This window comes from Anolis sagrei, chromosome 5, assembly GCF_037176765.1.
Source record: "Anolis sagrei isolate rAnoSag1 chromosome 5, rAnoSag1.mat, whole genome shotgun sequence".
NCBI classification, from domain to species: domain Eukaryota; kingdom Metazoa; phylum Chordata; class Lepidosauria; order Squamata; family Dactyloidae; genus Anolis; species Anolis sagrei.
Window position 1 is genome coordinate 7,282,656 of NC_090025.1, and position 21,389 is coordinate 7,304,044.

Genomic DNA, 21,389 nt, shown 5'->3' on the forward strand with positions numbered 1-21,389 from the left:
GGACGTTGCCCAGGGGACGCCCAGATGATTTGATGTTTTTATCATCCTTGTGGGAGGCTTCTCTCATGTCCCCGCACGAGGAGCTGGAGTTGATAGAGGGAGCTCATCCGCCTCTCCCCTGATACGAACCTGTGACCTGTCGGTCTTCAGTCCTGCCGGCACAGGGGTTTAACTCACTGCGCCACCGGGGGTTCCCACAGGATGGTAAAACATCTGGGCAATGTCCTTGCAGACTGCCAATTCTTTCACACCAGAAGCGGCTTGCAGTTTCTCAAGTTCCTCCTGACACTAAATATTTATTCTAGGACTTGTTTGATGCCTGGATGTGTTGCAGCATATCTAAAAAAAATGCACACATCCAAATAAAAATAGGAAAAAACTATAACCTAGAAGTAGTTATAGTCAGGATCTCTAAAAATATCATTTAAACCTGCATATCAATCCATTGTGTTCCCCCAAAACGTTTACCTTTGTGTATCGAAATCAACAGATCATCGCAGTGTGAAAAACCCAACATGTATTTCGGCCAGCTACAAACTCTTTGTAAAACTCAAGAATGCATCCTAAACCCAGGATGTTAAGACTAGATGGGAGGATGCAGGAAAACTGTGCCAAATTTGGCATATCAGAACTGGTGAAGGAAAAGGAAACACCATATAACTAACTGCCTAACTGAGTACATTAACAATGTCTTCAGCAATTTGGTGAAGCCAAAGAAGCTACCTCTTTCTGTGAAAGGAGTGTTAGGTCAATGTGTTAGACAACAAGGAAGAGTTTAGTATGTTTAACTATTGGAAAGGATGTCCCATTGAGGAGAGGGCAAGCTTGTTTTCTGCTGCAGTGAAGACTAGGCTCGAGAGCAGTACGTGTGAAAAAGATCTTGGAGTCCTCGTGGACAACAAGTTAAACATGAGCCAACAATGTGATGTGGCGACAAAAAAAGCCAATGGGATTTTGGCCTGCATCAAGAGGAGCCTAGTGTCTAGATCTAGGGAAGTAATGCTCCCCATGCTCTATTCTGCTTTGGTTAGACCACATCTGGAATATTGTGTCCAATTCTGGGCACCACAATTCAAGAGAGATATTGACAAGCTGGAATATGTCCAGAGGAGGGCGACTAAAATGATCAAGGGTCTGGAGAACAAGCCCTATGAGGAGCGGCTTAGGGAACTGGGCATGTTTAGCCTGAAGAAGAGAAGGCTGAGAGGAGATATGATAGCCATGTATAAATATGTGAGAGGAAGCCACAGGGAGGAGGGAGCAAGCTTGTTTTCTGCTTCCATGGAGATTAGGACGCGGAACAATGGCTTCAAACTACAAGAGAGGAGATTCCATCTGAACATGAGGAAGAACTTCCTGACTGTGAGAGCCGTTCAGCAGTGGAACTCTCTGCCCCGGAGTGTGGTGGAGGCTCCTTCTTTGGAAGCTTTTAAGCAGAGGCTGGATGGCCATTTGTCAGGGGTGATTTGAATGCAATATTCCTGCTTCTTGGCAGAATGGGGTTGGACTGGATGGCCCATGAGGTCTCTTCCAACTCTTTGATTCTATGATTCTAGGACACAATGGAGTCATGGATTCAAATGAAAGGAAAGGTGATTCCTCCTAAACATTAGAGAAAATGTCATGATGGTAAGAGCTGTTGAAATATGCCACTGCTTGGAAGTCTAATGGAGTCTCCTGCTCTGGAAGCTTTCGACCAGAGGCTGCATGGCCATCTGTCAGGAGGGCTTTGATTGTGTCTTCCTGTATGGCAGAAGGGGGTTGGACAGGATGATCCTTGGGATCCCTTCCAACTCTATGATTCTATGATTCATTCTTCTGCATCCAAACAAAGGATATTAGAAAAAAAGAATCATAGAATCATAGAATCAAAAAGTTGGAAGAGACCTCATGGGCCATCCAGTCCAACCTCATTCTGCCAAGAAGCAGGAATATTGCATTCAAATCACCCCTGACAGATGGCCATCCAGCCTCTGTTTAAAAGCTTCCAAAGAAGGAGCCTCCACCACACTCCAGGGCAGAGAGTTCCACTGCTGAACGGCTCTCACAGTCAGGAAGTTCTTCCTCATGTTCAGATAGAATCTCCTCTCTTGTAGTTTGAAGCCATTGTTCCGCGTCCTAGTCTCCAGGGAAGCAGAAAACAAGCTTGCTCCCTCCTCTCTGCGGCTTCCTCTCATATATTTATACATGGCTATCATGTCTCCTCTCAGCCTTCTCTTCTTCAGGCTAAACATGCCCAGCTCCTTTAGCCGCTCCTCATAGGGCTTGTTCTTTAGACCTTTTATCATTTTAGTCGCCCTCCTCTGGACACATTCCAGCTTGTCAATATCTCTCTTGAATTGTGGTGCCCAGAATTGGACACAATATTCCAGGTGTGGTCTAACCAAGGCGGAATAGAGGGGTAGCATGACTTCCCTCGATCTTGACACTATGCTCCTCTTGATGCAGGCCAAAATCCCATTGGCTTTTTTGTGCCACCACATCACATTGTTGGCTCATGTTTAGCTTGTCGTCCACGAGAACTCCAAGATCTTTTTCACACGTACTGCTCTCGAGTCAGGCATTGTCCCCCATTCTGTATCTTTGCATTTCGTTTTTCCTGCCAAAGTGGAGTATTGAAATTGTAAAGGTAAAGCTACCTTTCACCTTGACTCTAATGGGCCGGGCTTTAGCACAGCAGGTTAATCACTAAGCTGCAATAAATATTGCCAACCAGAAGGTTGATAGTTCGAAGCCCAGGTCAGGGTGAGCACCTGACCTTTCAGCCCAGCTTCTGCCAACCTAGCAGTTCGAAAACAAATATGTGAGTAGAGAAATAAGAACCGCATTAAAGCAGAAAGGCATTTTAGGCACAGTGTAAGGATCGGAAAAAGGAGGAAAAATGCTCTTAGTCAAGGAGATGGAACGACAGCACCTCTGACTATGAGTGAAGGAACAATCCTTTTTATTAAAGCTTAGCAAAAAAGCCAGTAGAAGTAAATGCTTGTAAAGATAGATAAGATTCCAAAAAGCAATCAGGCATTTAAAGGCAGGAAGAAGATACAGCGTCCAAAGGTAGCATTCAAAAGCAATGTTCAAAAAGCGTAAAATAATATTCCAATATTCAACTCTTAATATTCAACAGGCAACGATAATGAAGTGGAAAAGAAAGGTGAACAAGTGTAAGTTGATTTTTTTACATTTTTCTATCTGTATCTCGCTGTTGCAAATTCTTCCTGGCAAGTTAATACTGTTAAGAGTATGAGCAAATTTTTCTCAATTGTTTTTGTAAAAGTGTATTGTGAAGTATACTTGCTTCTTTGTGATATTGTTCAGCACAAGATTTATCTGTAAAGAAGTCTTGTGGGTTGTTGTGAGTTTTCCGGGTTGTCTTAACATGTTCCAGAAGCATTCTCTCCTGACGTTTCGCCCACATCTATGGCAGGCATCCTCAGAGGTTGGGAGGTCTGTTGGAAACTAAGCAAGTGGGGTTTATCTATCTATGGAATGTCCAGGGTAGGAGAAAGAACTCTTGTCTGCTTGAGGCAGGTGTGAATGTTGCAATTGACCACCTTGATTAGCATTGAATGGCCTTGTAGCTTCAAAACTTTGCTGATTGCTACCTGGGGAAATCCTTTGATAGAAGATTTTAGCTGGCCCTGATTGATTCTGGAATTTCTCTGTTGTTTGAGTGTTGCTCTTTATTTACTGTCCGGAATTTAGAGGGTTTTTAAAATACTGGTAGCCAGATTTTGTTCATTTTCATGGTTTCCTTCTTTCTGTTGAAATTGTCCCCAGTTTTACAACTGATTGACGGAAAAAGTGGTTCAATACATGGTAATGTTATGTAGTAATTACTGTATTTATGAATTTAGCACCAAAACATCGCAATGAATTGAAATAGCTGTGGATCTGGGTGGGAGGCAAACTGCATTGGATAATAAACTATGTTGGATGAGTGAAGGTTGGGTAAGCGAGGCTCTACTGTATTAAAACAAACCCTCTAAAATCAGAACAATAAAACAGGGGAATTCCAGACAAGAATGAATCAGGGCCTTCCCAACAAAGGATTCCCCCAGGCAGGAATCAGCCAGGCTTGGAAACTGCAAGGCTAATTCACAGTTGCCACACATTCACACTTTCTGCAAACAGATGAGTGTTCTTTCAGCCACCTTGGACATTCTACAGATAGAAAAAACCGCACTTGCTTAGTTTCCAAAAGACCTCACACCTTCTTAAGGGCACATGCCATAGATATGGGCAAAACATGAGGAGAGAATGCTTCTGGAACATGGCCACACAGCCCGGAAAACTCACAACAACTCAGTGATTCTGGCCATGAAACCTTCGACAACACAAAAACTTTGTGCCGAATAATATCACAATGCTTGGTTTAACTTGTACCACTACAGTTGTTTTTCTTTGAATCTTCCCTTTCCCCTGCCTGTCCTAAAGGAAATTTTGGACTGTATTAAACTTAAAAGTCTAATTCTCCATTAAAAAATACTTGATAATCATCATAATTTCGCTTTTCATTGTTTCCTAGTAAGCTTCTGTCTCAGATCTATGCTGCTGTTGTCGAAGCTGTCCTGGCTGGTATCGACTCCTATTCAAAAACATCCAATGCCAGTAAGGTAATATTCCTTTTTTATTATAAACTAGCTTGGGGACCCGGCGCTGCCCGGGTTATTAGAGAAAGTGGGTAATGGCGGTTCTGTATGCCAAGTTTGGTCTTTATTGGTCATTGGATAACGGCTGCATTGTTTTCAGGAAGTGAGTGAAGGTACTTGAAGTCCCATCATCCATGGCCCATCCTCCTCCAAACAGCAGCAGGATATAGAATGGGTCATGGGGGCTCTGTGTGCCAAGTTTGGTCTTTATCAGTCATTGGATGAGGGTGGCAGTGGTTTCAGTAAGTGAGTGAAGGTACTGCAAGTCCCATCATCCAAAGTCCATCCTCCTTCAAACCGCAGCAGGATGTAGAGTGGGCCATGGGGGCTCTGTGTGCTAAGTTTGGTCTTGATCAGTCATTGGATTAGGGTCTCAGTGGTCTCAGAAAGTGAGTGAAGTTACTGCAAGTCCCATCATCCATCTCCAAATTTTTCCAAATGGCACCAGGACGTAAAGTGGGTCATGAGAGGTCTATGTGCCAAGTTTGATCTTGATCAGTCATTGGATGAGGTTCGCAGAGGTTTCAGAATGTGAGTGAAGGTATTCGAAGTCCCATCATCCATGGTCAACCATCCTCCAAAACTGCAGCAGGATGTAGAGTGGGTCATGGGGGCTCTGTGTGCCAAGTTTGGTCTTGATTGGTCATTAGATGAGTTTTGCAGCATTCTTGGGGAGTGGAGGTACTTGAAGTCCCATCATCCATGGTCTGTCCTCCTCGAAAGTGCACCAGGATGTAGAGTGGGTCATGGGGAATCTATGTGCAAAGTTTGGTCTTGGTCAGTCATTGGCGAGGGTCTCAGTGGTCTCAAGAAGTGAGTGAAGTGACTGCAAGTCCCATCATCCATTGTCAAATTCTTCCAAACCGCACCAGGATGTAGAGTGGGTCATGCGGGCTCTCTGTGTAAATTGTGGTCTTGATCCATCATTGTTGGCAGTTGTAATGGTCTTAGGAAGGGAGTGCAGGTATTGCAAGTCCCATCATCCATGGTGCAGCCTCCTCCAAACCGCACCAGGATGTAGAGTGCATCATGGAGACTCAGTGTGCCAAGCTTGGTCTTTATCGGTAATTGGATGAGGGTTGCAGTGGTCTCAAGAATTGAGCAAAGGTACTGCAAGTCCCATAATCCATGGTCCATCCCCGGCCAAACCACACCAGGACGTAAAGTGGGTCATGAGAGGTATATGTGCCAAGTTTGGTCCTGATCAGTCATTGGATGAGGTTAACAGCGGTCTCCGAATGTGAGTGATGGTACTGCAAGTCCCATCATCCATGGTCCATCCTCCTCCAAACTGCAGTAGGACGTAGAGTGGGTCATGGGGGCTGTGTGTGCCAAGTCTGGTCTGTATTGGTAATTCTCTGACCCAGCCCCCTCTGACCTTTTCCTTTCCTCTCTTTGTCATCTCAGAATCTTGGAATTGAGACTGGCCAATCAGAGATCATATGCAAATTTCCTTCTCATGTCCCCGTTTCTGCCATGAACCCTTTTCTCCACCAGGGGCTCCTATTGAAGCTGGCCAATCAGAGACCATATGCAAATAGCGCCACAGCGGCAGCCAATCAGAACGCTGGCACATACTCCTCCCGCCACACTTTTGTCCTCCGCATACAAGTTTTGACTTTTATTATATACATAGATAGATAGATAGACATAGATATTGTGATGTTTGCTGGCTCTGATATCAAATCAGATTAACTGGCCAACAAGTGAAACACTTTCCCTATTTGTAAATGGCTTACAGTATTATAAGGGTTCATTTCTGAAGCAAATTGGAGCCCAAACACTCTGGGTCCCTTTTTCTCAGATCTGTGCCATTGTTGTGTTGCTGTGTTCCATATGATCCACAAAATTGGAGATAACCTGATGTCCTTTTTCTTCTCTGTTTCTCTTTGCAGGCGAAGGAAGTAGCAGAGCAAACGTTCTCCGATATGCTTGATGCCTTTCAACTTACATATTTTAAAGTCCCACTACGGTATGTTTTTTTTTAATGAGATGTTTTCCATTGGATAGATCTCGTAGTCATTCTTTAGCAGGCCTGTGCAAACTTGGACCCTCCAGGTGTTTTGGACTTCAACTCCCACCATTCTTAACAGCCGGTAGAAAACAAGGCTGCTCCCAACTCAATGTGTAATAAAGATGAGCGTACAGGCTGGGCAGGGTGGACAAACAATCAACCCCACCTCTGCCCCTCAAGGCAAGGGAGAATACAATATTATAAATGACCGAATGTTGCTTGGTAGGTATGACTGCCGCCACCTCAGCTTCTATTGGCCTGAGGAACCAAAGGTGTGAATGTGTTGTAGGTAAGGTGTGTTTGAGCTCTTGATTCTTCTATTGCTTCTTCACTGGATGACTGGACTTTAAAGGATTTGACAGACTTAGTTCTGAGGAGATGGATAGACTGAGGCATACACCAGTTAAAAGTGAACTAAGAAAGGTTTATTTAACTTTAAACAGATAGCGACTCAAATAATGAGCGGTACAGAAGCGTAATTCAGATGTAGAGACTTAGTTACTTAATCAAGTAGTTCCACTGACAGTGAAGCTTTTAACAACCGTGAGACTCCTTAAATACACTGCTCTATCTTTAGACACAGTATCACTTGAGAACAGATCCCTATCTGTCTCTCCCACAGGGCAAATAAGCACTCTTATACTTTTCCTCAGTATAAACAGACCAGTCTTTCAGTTACTGATCCTAACAATACAGTAACCTTAGCCCTTGTCTGCTGCTTATTCCCTATTCTAAAGGCTCACTTAAAACTTTCTGTCCCTGTCAGATTCCTACTGTAGCTTCCTATCTTAAAATCACAACTATCCGTGTCTGATGTCAAGACACTTCTCCCTCTCTCTGTCAAGAGCTGACAGCTTATTTCCCTCTCTCAACCGACTCCTCCCCTAATTGCTCCCACCAATCAGGAGTCGGCTTGACTCCTCCTCCTGTCTCTGCCTGCCTTCCAAGATGACAGCCACTGTCATGCAGGCTTCGGCCTTGTCATCTTAAAGGTAGATTCCACTACACAATGTAACTTCTCCCCACATATTTATGCATGGTGGCGGGGTATAAACGATGATGATTATTATTATTACTAGCTGTACCCACCATGCGTTGATGTGGTCAACCTTCCTTCCCTCTTTCTCTCCTTCTTCCTTTCTCTCCTTCCTTCCTTCTCTTCCTCTTCCCTTCCTACTTCACTTTTCTTTCCCTCCCTCTTTCTCCCCATTCTTCCTTCTCTACCTATTCTTGGACTGCAACTACCAACAGTCCTCCTGATTAATAATAATAATATTTTTTTGTCATGTCAGGAGCGACCTGAGAAACTGCAAGTCGCTTCTGGTGTGAGAGAATTGGCCGTCTGCAAGGACGTTGCCCAGGGGACGCCAGGATGATTTTTGATGTTTTTATCATCCTTGTGGGAGGCTTCTCTCATGTCCCCGCATGAGGAGCTGGAGCTGATAGAGGGAGCTCATCTGCCTCTCCCCGGATTCGAACCTGCGACCTGTCGGTCTTCAGTCCTGCCTGCATAGGGGTTCAACCCACTGCACCACCGGGGGCTCCAATAATAATAATAATAATAATAATAATAATACTTTATTTATACCCCGCTACCATCTCCCCAATGGACTCGGAGCGGCTTACATGAGGCCGAGCCCACAATACAACAATAACAAAGCAATAACAAACAACAATACAAAACAGTTAAATCTCATAAACAAAAAATAAGCAATAAACATTGACAGTAGCATAACAAAAATTAAAAAACCTATGGCTGGGCCAAATATAATAATTAAAATTTAAAAAATAATGCTGGGTATGAACAGATAAGATACAACTGGGATAGGGTTTTCAGAGAGGGATGGGGGCGTGCAGTCAATCCTAAGTCAGTAATAAAGTGCATTTGGAGGACATATTGCTGTGGGTTTCCTTATTCTGGGAAGGCACACTGGAACAACCACGTTTTCAGGCCCCTCCTAAAGGCTGCCAGAGTTTGGGCATGCCTGATGTCCTTGGGAAGTGAGTTCCAGAGTCGTGGGGCCACCACCGAGAAGGCCCTCTCCCTTGTCCCCACCAATCGCGCCTGCGATGAAGGTGGGAGTGCGAGCAGGGCCTCTCCAGATGATCGAAGAGATCGTGTGGGTTCATACACATCAGTCTACCTACCTATCTATCTCTATCTGATCTATCTATCTGGAGGATTGCTGGGAGTTGCAGTCCAGGAATAAGAAATTGGAAATATGCATGGATTGGGATGCTCTCAAAGAAATCCAAGGAGAAGAAAGCTTGCATTTTGGGAGTAGTGCATTTGGAGCATCCTCCTCTCCTAAAGGGTCTGGTCTAGGGGATGCTGGGAGATGTTGTCTGGAAGAGAGTGTGGATATGCTATTGTGTGTGTGTGTGTGTTTTGGCCAGGGGGAGTTGTTTTTGCAGATGCGCTGTAGCACCTTTTTGCTTTTTTGTCTTTTTTAAGCTCCTTCCGCTGTGTTTTTCAGTGTTTTAATGAGTGATGGTCATTCATTGGTCTGTTAGGGGTGTTGTGTCCAAATTTGGTGTCAATTTGTCCAGTGATTTTTGAGTTATGTTAATCCCACAAACTAACATTACATTTTTATTTATATAGATAGACTACCTGTCCCCTGCCACGTGTTGCTGTGGCCCAGTTCTGTATATGTGTTTTGTGTGTGTATATATTTGTGTATGTGTGTGTGTGTGTATATATATATATATATATATATATATATGTATGTATGTTTGGATATATATACCGTATATTCCGGCATATAAGATGACTGGGCGTATAAGACGACCCCCAACTTTTCCAGTTAAAATATAGAGTTAAGACGACTCCCATGCATAAGACTACACCTGCGTATAAGACGACCCCTGACTTTTGAGAAGATTTTCTTGGGTTAAAAAGTAATCTTATACGCCAGAATATACTGTATGTGGTTTTGTGCATGTGTTGTAATGTATTTTTCATTTTTTGGCTTTTTAAGTCCCTTCTGCTGTGTTTTTCAGTGTTTCTATGAGTGATAGTCACTCACTGGCGTGATAGGTGTCTTGTGTCCAAATTTGATGTCAAATCGTCCAGTGGTTTTTGATTTATGTTAATCCCACAAACTAACATTACATTTTTATTTATATAGATAGGCTAGCCATCCCCTGCCACGCGTTGCTGTGGCCTCGTCTGAATATGTGTTTTGTGTTTGTATATAATAATAATAATAATAATAATAATAATAGAGAAGACAATGATGCTGGGGAAAGTGGAAGGCAAAAGGAAGAGGGACGACCACGGACAAGATGGATGGATGGCATCCTTGAAGCGACTGGACTGACCTTGAAGGAGCTGGGGGTGGTGATGGCCGACAGGGAGCTCTGGCGTGGGCTGGTCCATGAGGTCACGAAGAGTCGGAGACGACTGAACGAATGAACAATAATAATAATAATAATAATAATAATAATAATAATAATACTTTATTTATACCCTGCCTCCATCTCCCCCAAGGGTACTTGGGGCGGCCATCAATACACTAAACACAATATAAACACAAAAACAGAACAGAAAATCAGAAAATAAATTACATAAGGTGCAAAATGTGTATGTGTGCATATATGTATTTGTGTGTGTGTGTGTAGGGTATTGTGCATGTGTTGTATTTTTTGGCTTTTTAAGTCTCATCTGCTATGCTTTTCAGTGTTTTTATGAGTGATAGTCACTCGTTGGCCTGATAGGTGTCTTGTCTCCAAATGTGGTGTCAATTCGTCCAGTGGTTTCTGAGTTATGTTAATCCCACAAACGAACATTACATTTTTATTTATATAGATAGATTATTATCTGTTGGGGATGCTTTGTGTGTTCCTCATGGCAGGAGGTTGGACTGGATGGCCTTTGGGGGTCCCCTCCAACTCTAGGACTTTATGATTCAACCTTGCTTCATCCTAATGACTACAATCCTTTTCCCGTCTGCTTCCTTACAGCGCCAGAACGGACTTTCGGATTCAAGCTGTGAACAACCACGGAAGGTCAGCTTTCCCTCATTTTTCTCTTTCATGGTTCTCTTTTTCCTTTTTCACCAAATAGCTTCAAAGAAAGAGATTCAATCTGTAAAAGAATGAAGTATTTCTGCCAGAATATCTATGGTTGCAAGATGGCTCATGCTTCCAAATACTTGGTCCTACAAAGTATAGCAGAAGTCCTTCAAAATAGGTCAAAGTCAGTGGGGCAACAAAAGGTTACAAGTCATAGATCAGGCATGGGCAAACCTGGCCCTCCATGTGTTTTGGACTTCAACTCCCACAATTCCTAACAGTTGGTAGGTGGAGAGAAAAAGCGGGGCATATATAAACATAACGAGGAGGTTGGCTTGCTGTGAGTTTCCCGGGCTGTTTGCCCATAGAATCATAGAATCAAAGAGTTGGAAGAGACCTCATGGGCCATCCAGTCCAACCCCATTCTGCCAAGAAGCAGGAATATTGCATTCAAATCACCTCTGACAGATGGCCATCCAGCCTCTGCTTAAAAGCGTCCAAAGAAGGAGCCTCCACCACACTCCGGGGCAGAGAGTTCCACTGCTGAACGGCTCTCACAGTCAGGAAGTTCTTCCTAATGTTCAGATGGAATCTCCTCTCTTGTAGTTTGAAGCCATTGTTCCGCATCCTAGTCTCCAAGGAAGCAGAAAACAAGCTTGCTCCCTCCTCCCTGTGGCTTCCTCTCACATATTTATACATGGCTATCATATCTCCTCTCAGCCTTCTCTTCTTCAGGCTAAACATGCCCAGATCTTTAAGCCGCTCCTCATAGGGCTTGTTCTCCAGACCCTTGATCATTTTAGTCGCCCTCCTCTGGACACATTCCAGCTTGTCAATATCTCTCTTGAATTGTGGTGCCCAGAATTGGACACAATATTCCAGGTGTGGTCTAACCAAAGCAGAATAGAGCATGGGGAGCATTACTTCCTTAGATCTAGACACTATGCTCCTCTTGATGCAGGCCAAAATCCCATTGGCTTTTTTTGCTGCCACATCACATTGTTGGCTCATGTTTAACTTGTTGTCCACGAGGACTCCAAGATCTTTTTCACACGTACTGCTCTCGAGCCAGGCATTGTCCCCCATTCTGTATCTTTGCATTTCGTTTTTTCTGCCAAAGTGGAGTATCTTGCATTTGTCACTGTTGAACTTCATTTTGTTAGTTTTGGCCCATCTCTCTAATCTGTCAAGATCGTTTTGAATTCTGCTCCTGTCCTCTGGACTATTGGCTATCCATGTTCCAGGAGCATTCCCTCCTGACGTTTTGCCCACATCTATGGCAGGCATCCTCAGAGGTTGTGAGGTTTGTTGGAAAACTATGCAAGTGAGGTTTACATATCTGTGGATTGTCCAGGGTGGGAGAACAAACTCTTGTCTACTTGAGGAAGTGTGAATGTTGCAATCGTCCACCTTGATTAGGATTATTTATTATTATTTATTTATTTAGGGCTTTTATATCCCATCCTTTCTCAACCTCCGCAGAGGGACTCAGGACTGCTAACAATGTGGCACCCCATGGTGCCCACATCAAAACATAAATATACAATTAACAGCAATGTAATAATAACAATATAAAACAGTATAAACAGTATACAATCGTATAAACAATATAAAAACAGGAGGAAACCATGAAAATGAACAAAATCTGGCCACCAATATTAAAAAACTCTAAAATTACAACAACAAAACAGCAGAGAGGAAACGATCTGGGACATCTAATCACCTCTCAACAAAAGATTGCCCCAGGCACTGCCAGGCCATCAAATGCTAATCAAGGTGGTCAGCTGAAACATTCACACCTAGCTCCAGCAGACAAGAGTCCTTTGTCCCACCCTGGTCATTCCACAGATATATAAACCCATTTTCCTAGTTCCAACAGACCTCACTACCTTTGAGGATTCTTGACATAGATGCAGGCGAAACGTGGACACTCCACAGATATATAAACCTTACTTGTCTAGTTTCCAACAGACCCCCTCAACCTCTGAGGATGCCTATCATAGATGTGGGTGAAACGTCAGGAGCGAATGCTTCTGGAACATGGCTATACAGCCCAGAAAACTCACAGCAACCCAGTAATTCTGACCATGAAAGCCTTCGATAACACAGAAGAAGAAGGCAGTGTCAAATGGGCCATCAACAAATGTTCAACCACATCTGAATTGTAATTTCTACAGAATGGAGTAGCACCTTCTTTAGATTATGCAGTAACCAAACAATTCCCAGGAAGCAGAACATGGGAATTATTTGGTTACTGCATAATCTAAAGATGGGCCATTTGTGGCTCCTGAAATATTAACATGTGTTTCCTTTTTCCCTCCAGGATTATTCCACTGGATAATGAGGATAGTCTCTATTTAGTGAAAACGGTGAGTATAAATCGTCTGTGGAGTCGTACACATACTTCCCCCTCCAAGCGAACATATGTTTGCAGTTTCCCACTGGAATGCCTTGGAGGCTTATTGCTGTTTTCTGAAATGCTGGGAAGGTTTCTGCAAATTGGAAGGGGGAAAGCTGTTAGAAAATCCCTCCTGGGAGTTTGAGGCAGGTTTAGGTGGAAAGTGCCAGGCTGCAGGTTTAGAAATGTAATCTCTGTAAGAGCTGAACATTAGCACCAAGCTCAAAAAAAGAATCCCTCCAGGCAGAAGGTGTTCCTGCCAGCGTTGACCTTGTGGAACCAGTAAATGGCTTTTTTGGCATGGGACAGTGGGATTTTTTAGAATAACTCAATGACATAATGCATGCTTTTTACAAAGAACATTCCAATCTCAGCTCTTGGCAATCATTAGCTTAAAAGGATCAAGTAGCAAGGGATGGGAAGGTGATGCCATGGACCATATTTTAGTTCTTGTGGAGCACTGGTAATCCAGGTTGAGGACCAGTGGGTTAAACCCTTGTGCCGGCAGGACTGCTGACTGAAAGGTTGGTGGTTTGGGGAGTGGGCTGAACTCCTATCTGTCAGCTCCAGCTTCCCATGCGGGGACAGAGAGAAGTCTCCCACGGGATGGTAACACATCCAAGTGGACCCTGGGCAACGTTCTTGCAGTCAGCCAATTCTCTCACACTGTTGCACTCATAGAATCATAGAATCATAGAATCAAAGAGTTGGAAGAGACCTCATGGGCCATCCAGTCCAACCCCCTGCCAAGAAGCAGGAATATTGCATTCAAACCACCCCTGACAAATGGCCACTCCAGAGCAAGATCCCCTCTTACTTTAGACATCACACGGTTGAGTTGAAATAGCAAGCAGTTTATTGAAGGTAACAAAAGCCAAAGCAATAAAAAGTACCTCACTACCTCTGAGGATGCTTGCCATAGATGCAGGTGAAACGTCAGGAGAGAATGCCTCTAGAACATGGCCATATAGCCCGAAAAAACCTACAACAACCCAGTGATTCCAACCATGAAAGCCTTCAACAATACAATAAAAAGTAATCCACAGTAAAAGGTAAATCCAATTGATTAGGAAGAAAAAGAAACAATTAGTCCAAAGAGAAATAGTCCAAAGAAGTCCATGAAACGAGATGCTATACTCACTCTGTCCAAAGCAGCATTCTGTTGACCATCAAAGTCTTGCAAATGGTTATTTCCTGAATTGGGAAATGCTGGGCCTTGAAAATGGAAACTTGAGGAAACTCTCTTGTTTCTCTCTCCCTCTGCCCTCTGCTTTTCTGCAGGTCTCCATGACTATATATGACATTCCTGACCTGCTGGGTGGAAGGGGCTGCCTGGGATCGGTTGTCTTCTCAGAATCCTTCCTGGTATCACAGATCCTTGTGAAGGAAAAAGGTAAGTTAACTGGTTTATGTCTCCAGCACAAGATGAAAAATGCTCTTTCTTTGGCTTGGTCATGCCCAGTCACAATTTGGAATGGCATGAGCAAACCTTCCTCCATCCAGCCTCTGTTTAAAAACCTCCAGAGAAGAAGGCTCTACCACACTTCATGGCAGCACTATCTTCCACTGTTAAACAGTTCTTATTCTGAAGAAGTTCTTCCTAATACCTTTCAGTATATGTTTTTATATGATATGAAAATTACTTATAGTTTACACTGTTTGGTTTCAATAATGTATGAGTTAATACATAGAGTTGTGAAGTATTGTTGCGACCCAAAACAGAAAACTGGACCCTAAGACAACAATCCACCACACTTAACTTCAGGAAAAAACAATCCTTTTTATTGATGAAAGATGAGTACAAAAATAGAGGAAAAATGCAAGGTAAAAAGTCACAGTAAAACTCAGCAACCAGAAATGTCCATGAACAATATCAAAAACCCACAGCAACACTGCTGAAACCTGGAACCTGTTAGCAAACCACTAACCGTACTTGAAGCATTAGGAAAAGTCCTTGGAACAAAGCCACTGGAAGCAGGAGAATGCAAGAGACTGTTCATGAATCTGAAACAATGCCTGGACCAAATGGGCATCTAGGCCAAGCATCTTTAAAGCATAGAAATCTATTTCATAACTTGCCTGAAGGCCATGTTTGCATTTCTCTTAATCTAGCTGACCTCTGTAAACTCTGCGCTTCGCCTCTGTTTTGCCAAATCTGCCCCCGTCTATTCTCGTTAGAGGAACCAGGTGTCCTATTATCTGGAGAGCTCGAAGGGAGTGAAAGTTCAACGCTTGGCTCTGAATCATTCTCATGGGAATTTGTACTTTCGCTTTCCAAAGCAGCAGGATTTTCACTACACAAACCGTCATCTTCTACATTGACCTCAGAATCATTGACACCTTCATTAACATCACGCTCAGAATCATTGGCACCTTCATTAACACCAGGAAATACAATCAGAGAGTCAGGTACAGGTTCACACACAGGCTGAACCCCAACAAGTATTGCAAGAGTGTAACTTTCGGAGTTTCCTGTGCTGGACGGATGAAGATTCGAATGTGCTTCTTGCGGTGTGTTGAGATGTGAACGGACATGATAGATGGTTCTGTTGTGTATATATTTGTTGCACACCAGGACAGGAATAACCCTCTGACTTTAAAACACCACACGTTGAGTAAGGAAAACAATCCTTTTATTGAAGATAAGTAAAAACAGTAAAGTAAAAAAAACAACAGGTAAATCCAATTAGGCAAAAAGATAAGCAGGAACAAATTAGTCCAAGGTAGAGTTCAGCAATGCCCAAAAACAAAGTCCACAATTCTCTAAACAAAATCCAAAGAACCAGGAAATGTTGATCCAAGGCATGAGCAGATAATCACAAGAGACAAAAACCAAACCAGGAAAGAAGAAATCCTTAAGCATGAATCTTCCAAGCAAGGCTTCTATAAGACGAGGATAGGAACTTAGCATGATTCTAAACAATGCTTCATCTGACTGTATTATCCATGCTTGAAACGTTTAAGCCTTTCCAAGCACTCACTACTACTACTACTACTACTCCTTCTCCTTCTCCTTCTCCTCCTCCTCTTTCTTCTTCTTCTTCTTCTCCTTCTCCTTCTCCTTCTTTTTACCTAATCCTAACCCTAACCCTAAACCCTAACCCTTTTCACTCCGAAGGGGACTCAGAGCAGCTTACAAGTCATGTACATACAACATACATTCAGGAACTGGTTTCGCTTTCCTTGAGCGGCCCTTATCTTTTTCTGTTGAAGCCTGGCGGAACGCCGAAGGCATTGCTCGGCCTGTCTGTTTTGACTAATTTCCACCCGCGTATCTGTATACTCATTAGTTTCTACAGGTGCCGAGTTGTTTTCAAGCCCCAAATCCTGGGAACTCTCTGGGAGTAATTCAGGGAGTAAACCATCATCCTTATATTCTGTAGGAACATTCTCATGAGAAACTACACTTTGAACAGGTGTCTCTCTGTCATTCTCTGCATCAGTATCACTGACCAAATTTTTATTTATTTATTTATTTCGAACATTTTTACCCCGCCCTTCTCAACCCCTAGGGGGACTCAGGGCGGCCATCTTGAACCACATTTACATCATTCCCTACATTGCCATCTTGAACCTCATTTACATCATTCCCCACATCCAAAGCACCCTGATCCTGAAACACGATCACAGGCTGAACTCCAACAATATTGTGTAAATACCAATAAAGATAAGTGCTGCTTTCGGATGAAAGCTGAATTGAAGGAGTTTGGTGTTATTCATGCCTTCAGGCAGAAGCTTGAAAGGTCGAAGCAGATTGAGATAAGGAAGGTAATTTATCTCAATTTGCTAACAATATTTAGGTGCAACCTCTATTATGTACTTGATTTTTTTTAGTTTCCTGTTACCCAAAGTTTAGGAAGCCACCAGAAAGTGTGGTTTAGTTGTCTGGATATTACACAATCCTAAGCCTGGAGAGTGCAAGAGAAACTGGAATAAAGCACAGGGCCCTTTCATGGAAATGCTGAGCATGATTTCAGATTACAGATGGACTGATGATGAAGTGATTTCACATGCTCCCAAGTGGCTCTGTTCCAGACTGCTGAAAGGAGTAAAAGCAAGACATTCTTTCCTAGCTGATACTGGCAGATGGCTCCGTTCCAGAATGAAGACGTCACTTTCCCCCTTATTAGGAGAGGCATTAATGCCTTGCTTTGCTTTCACAAGCTTTGCCAAACAAACAAAAATAGATTATATTAATTGCTTGAGAAGCAAGGTGAAGGATTTAAGGAGTCCATTGCTTTAGTGTGGCGGCATATGAGCCAGCAGATCCAAGCTCTCATTTTGGCAACCGCTTTGATTTCAGAGGTTTTGGAACAGCTCCAAAGCTTGACTATTAGAGTTGGCTGGACCTGAACTATATGAACTGCTAATTATGTTGCTCAGGCGAGGAAAGGGCTCTCCCGAGTGAGACAGCTCCGCTTTGCCATGGACTTTGTTTGTACTGAGAAGGCACTGTCAGTTTCCCGTCCTTTTCTATCTCCTCTCCCTTGAGAAAGAGCTCTGAGGAGGCAAATAGCACTTTTTCTACTCGTTGTTGCACCTCAGCTAGGGTTCACCAAAAATCCCAATGTAGAAATAAACAGTTTATTGAAAAAGCACACACAGTAAAAGAGTAAAAAATCCAAATAGTAAAATAAAAGGAGTCTCAAAAAACCAGAGATAAGTCTCCAATACAAAGGTTAAAGCATGAACATAAATCCAAGGAGCAGGGTACAATCATGAGCTTGAATAATCCAAAGATGAGGAATAATACATCCACTTAAGTGATCCAAGAATCAAAGAACAATACCTGGGCTTGAGTTCATGGTAAAATCCCCAAGACTTAAAGCAAAACTTGACCAGGACATGACTTGAAGTGGGAATAAAGGCAAGAGTTCCTTGCTCAATCTGCTAAATTGCTTGATCTAAAAACTGAAAATAGTTTTCCCCCTTATTAAGGACAGCAATGCATGAAAGCATTCTTTTGGCCTTGAGTAGATTCTCTCAGCAACTTTTTCTCATCACCTGACTCGCACCTGGAATTCTTCCCCAGCAGAAGGAGTCTCGATTCTCTGTCTAATCTCTCTTCCTCCCTTCTCTTCCTGTCAGCCTGCAAAACAGTTTTGTTTGCACACAGATAGTCCACCAACCCCCCCCCCCCCCCCGTTCTCCCAACCGGGGAATTGCCATCCTGTTGCAACATCCCCTCTGTCAGAAACATCAGGGCCTGCAGACCCTACACCCCCAGACCCCTCATCATCATCCTCAGCTGGCTGCACTCTATCAAAACTCTCCACATCATTCTCAACTGGCTGAGCTACAATACTCATGATTCAGGAAATCTTCCTAATCCTCTCTAAGTACAGCACACATTCCATGCTTCAGAAATATGCTAGCGATGACCCGCTAAAGACAGTTCCTACACATCCTATAGTATGTTGCAGAGAGCTTAGGAAACTGACTTTTTTGGACTACAGTGCCCCATAACTCCCCCAGCCAGATGCCTGCTAAGACCTTACAGCCTTTTATTACTTTTTGAAGCAAAGAGAAGACTGTAAATATGCTACATCCTTATACAATACAATATGACCCCCCAAATCCATGAGAAATGCATTCCTCAATTACCATTGAAATAGGAAAGGTTGGGCAATAGCTCACACTATTGGATTGGATGATTTCCATTATAGGATATTCAAGAAAACCTTGAAAATTGCCAGAGAAAAATCGTTGTAATTCAGCCAATAATTGTATCTAATGTCAATGATGAAGTGGAAGTGGATGATGGGATTCTCAACCTGGTGAGCCTGCAAACCAGCAAGAAGTTTTAAGGCAAGAGATATTAGGTTCTGAAATTGAGTGTTCTGTGTCTCCTGTAGTTAGTGAAGGCCACATTCCAGAGAGGGGCCCAGCTTTCTCTAGGGATGAATGGTCAGGTTGAGAGCCTAATAAACCAAAAGATTGAGGCACAGATTTCGTGACCTCCGAGCTGATTCTCAGACTTGTCGTTAGGTCAATGTCTAGATCTAGGGACGTCATCCTCCCCCTCTATTCGGCCTTGGCCAGACCACTTTATCTGCAATCATACTGTGTCCAATTCAGGGCACCACAATTGAAGGGAGATGTTGACCCTAAGCTGGAATGTATCCAGAGGAGGGTGACTCAAAGGATCAAGGGTCTGGAGAACAAGCCCTATGGGGAGTGGCTTAAAGAGCTGGTCATGTTTAGCCTGTAGAAGAGAAGGCAGAGAGGAGACATAATGAGGGCCATAGAGGCTCCTTAGAATCATAGAATCATAGAATCAAAGAGTTGGAAGAGACCTCATGGGCCATCCAGTCCAACCCCATTCTGCCAAGAAGCAGGAATATTGCATTCAAATCACCCCTGACAGATGGCCATCCAGACTCCTTCTTTGGAAGCTTTTAAACAGAGGCTGGATGGCCATCTGTCAGGGGTGATTTGAATGCAATATTCCTGCTTCTTGGCAGAATGGGGTTGGACTGGATGGCCCATGAAGTCTCTTCCAACTCTATGATTCTATGATCAAGATGTGAGGAGAAGTCCTAGGAAGGAGGGAGCAAGCCTGTTTTCTGCAGCCCTGGAGACTAGGATGTAATGGATCAATGGCTTCAAACTGCAGGAAAGAAGATTCCACCTGGACGTTAGGAAGAATTTTCTGACGGTGAAAGCTGTTCAGCAGTGGAACTCTCTGCCCTGGAGTGTGGTGGAGGCTCCTTCTTTGGAAGCTTTTAAAGAGAGGCTGGATGGCCATCTGTCAGGGGTGATTTGAATGCAATATTCCTGCTTCTTGGCAGAATGGGGTTGGACTGGATGGCCCATGAGGTCTCTTCCAACTCTTTGATTCTATGATTCTATGATTCTATATGTATATGAGTGTATGTATGTATGTATATATGGTGTATTTTTGGGGTTTTTAAGTCTGTTCCGCTGGGGTTTTGTGTGTGTGTGTGTTTATGAGTGATGGACACTCGTTGGACTGTTAGGTGTGTTGTGTCCAAATTTCATGTCCATTAATCCAGTGGTTTTTGAGTTATGTTAATCGTACAAACGAACGTTACATTTTAATTTATATATAGATGTTAATTGTTTTAATTATATTTTATGTTGTTGGGGTCATTGATTGCAGACTGTAAACCGCCTTGAGTCGCCTTCGGGCTGAGAAAGGCGGTATATAAATATGGTAAATAAATAAATAAGGTTTGCTTGCATGCTTAAAAGCACTGCTTTGAAGTCGAGATCTAAAAGGCCTGCAACCACCTTGCCTCTGATTTGCTTTGTCTTTGCTGCAGATGGCAGCATCAGCCCAGAAACCAGCTGCATCGTTCTGACTGCAGCCATCCCGAGATCCGTTTCGTGGCTGGTAAGTAGTACTTCTCTTCTACTGAAATTAAGATTGCATGCTGTTGCCAAACTGTTCTTGTGATGTGAACCTGCTGCGCTCAAGGGAAAATGTTAAGATAGTAGCTCCAGGTGCAATTGGAACTCAATTCTTACACCAACGTTATTATTGAAGAAAGGAAATCAATACAATAAACGGAGAAAAGAGCCAGGTCAACTTTTGTTCTGCCAAAGATGTTGGAGAGGTTAAGCGGTAGAAACTGAAATAATAGGAGGATAATTGGGCATGGGTGATTGTGAGTTTTCTGGGCTGTATGGCCATGTTCCAGAAGCATTCTCTCCTGACCTAGCTCCAGCAGACAAGAGTCCTTTGTCCCACCCTGGTCATTCCACAGATATATAAACCCTTTTCCCTAGTTCCAACAGACCTCACTACCTCTGAGGATGCTTGCCATAGATGCAGGCGAAAAGTCAGGAGAGAATGCCTCTAGAACATGGCCATATAGCCTGAAAAAACCTACAACAACCCAGGTACCGATTTGGCGGGAAGGTAACAGCACTGCTTGTAGTCATGACCTTGGAGGTGTCTATGGACAATGCCGGCTCTTCGACTTAGAAATGGAGATGAGCACCAACCTCCAGAGTCGGACTCAACTCGACTTAATGTCAGGGGAAAACCTTTACCTTTACCCTACTTCATCCAATACATTTAATATTATATTTTTCAAAAAGTTGCTCATTTGCCAGTAGACATCTGTTTGTTGCTCTGATATGGAAGTCTCTGTGTCGTTTTGATGTGTTGCCACTCAAATCCCAAATCTCTTAAGACATTAGCATTTGTTGCTTATTTCTTCAGTGCGGAGTTGAGAATGCTTGGTAATATTGATCTTGTTTGTGGCAGTTCAGTGAAAGAGGCCAATGGTTTCGTTTTATGCTTGAGTCTTTTAAGCCTCCTCCAGTAATTTATGCCATCCTT

At 43.2% G+C, this 21,389-nt stretch overlaps 1 protein-coding gene across 2 annotated transcripts in view; it reads left to right on the plus strand.

The window, feature by feature from the left end:
• DNAAF9 (dynein axonemal assembly factor 9) overlaps positions 1–21,389 on the plus strand; it is a 160,982-nt gene that overhangs the window by 77,169 nt on the left and 62,424 nt on the right. For both annotated transcript variants that reach the window (XR_010909988.1, XM_067468543.1), the window contains exons 12-18: positions 3,125–3,161; positions 4,526–4,613; positions 6,545–6,621; positions 10,630–10,674; positions 13,004–13,049; positions 14,360–14,471; positions 20,365–20,435. Coding sequence is in view for 1 of the 2 variants with exons in the window: in XM_067468543.1 (XP_067324644.1) it covers positions 3,125–3,161; positions 4,526–4,613; positions 6,545–6,621; positions 10,630–10,674; positions 13,004–13,049; positions 14,360–14,471; positions 20,365–20,435 (476 nt within the window). In the remaining variant the exon portion in view is untranslated. The remainder of the gene's footprint in view (positions 1–3,124; positions 3,162–4,525; positions 4,614–6,544; positions 6,622–10,629; positions 10,675–13,003; positions 13,050–14,359; positions 14,472–20,364; positions 20,436–21,389) is intronic.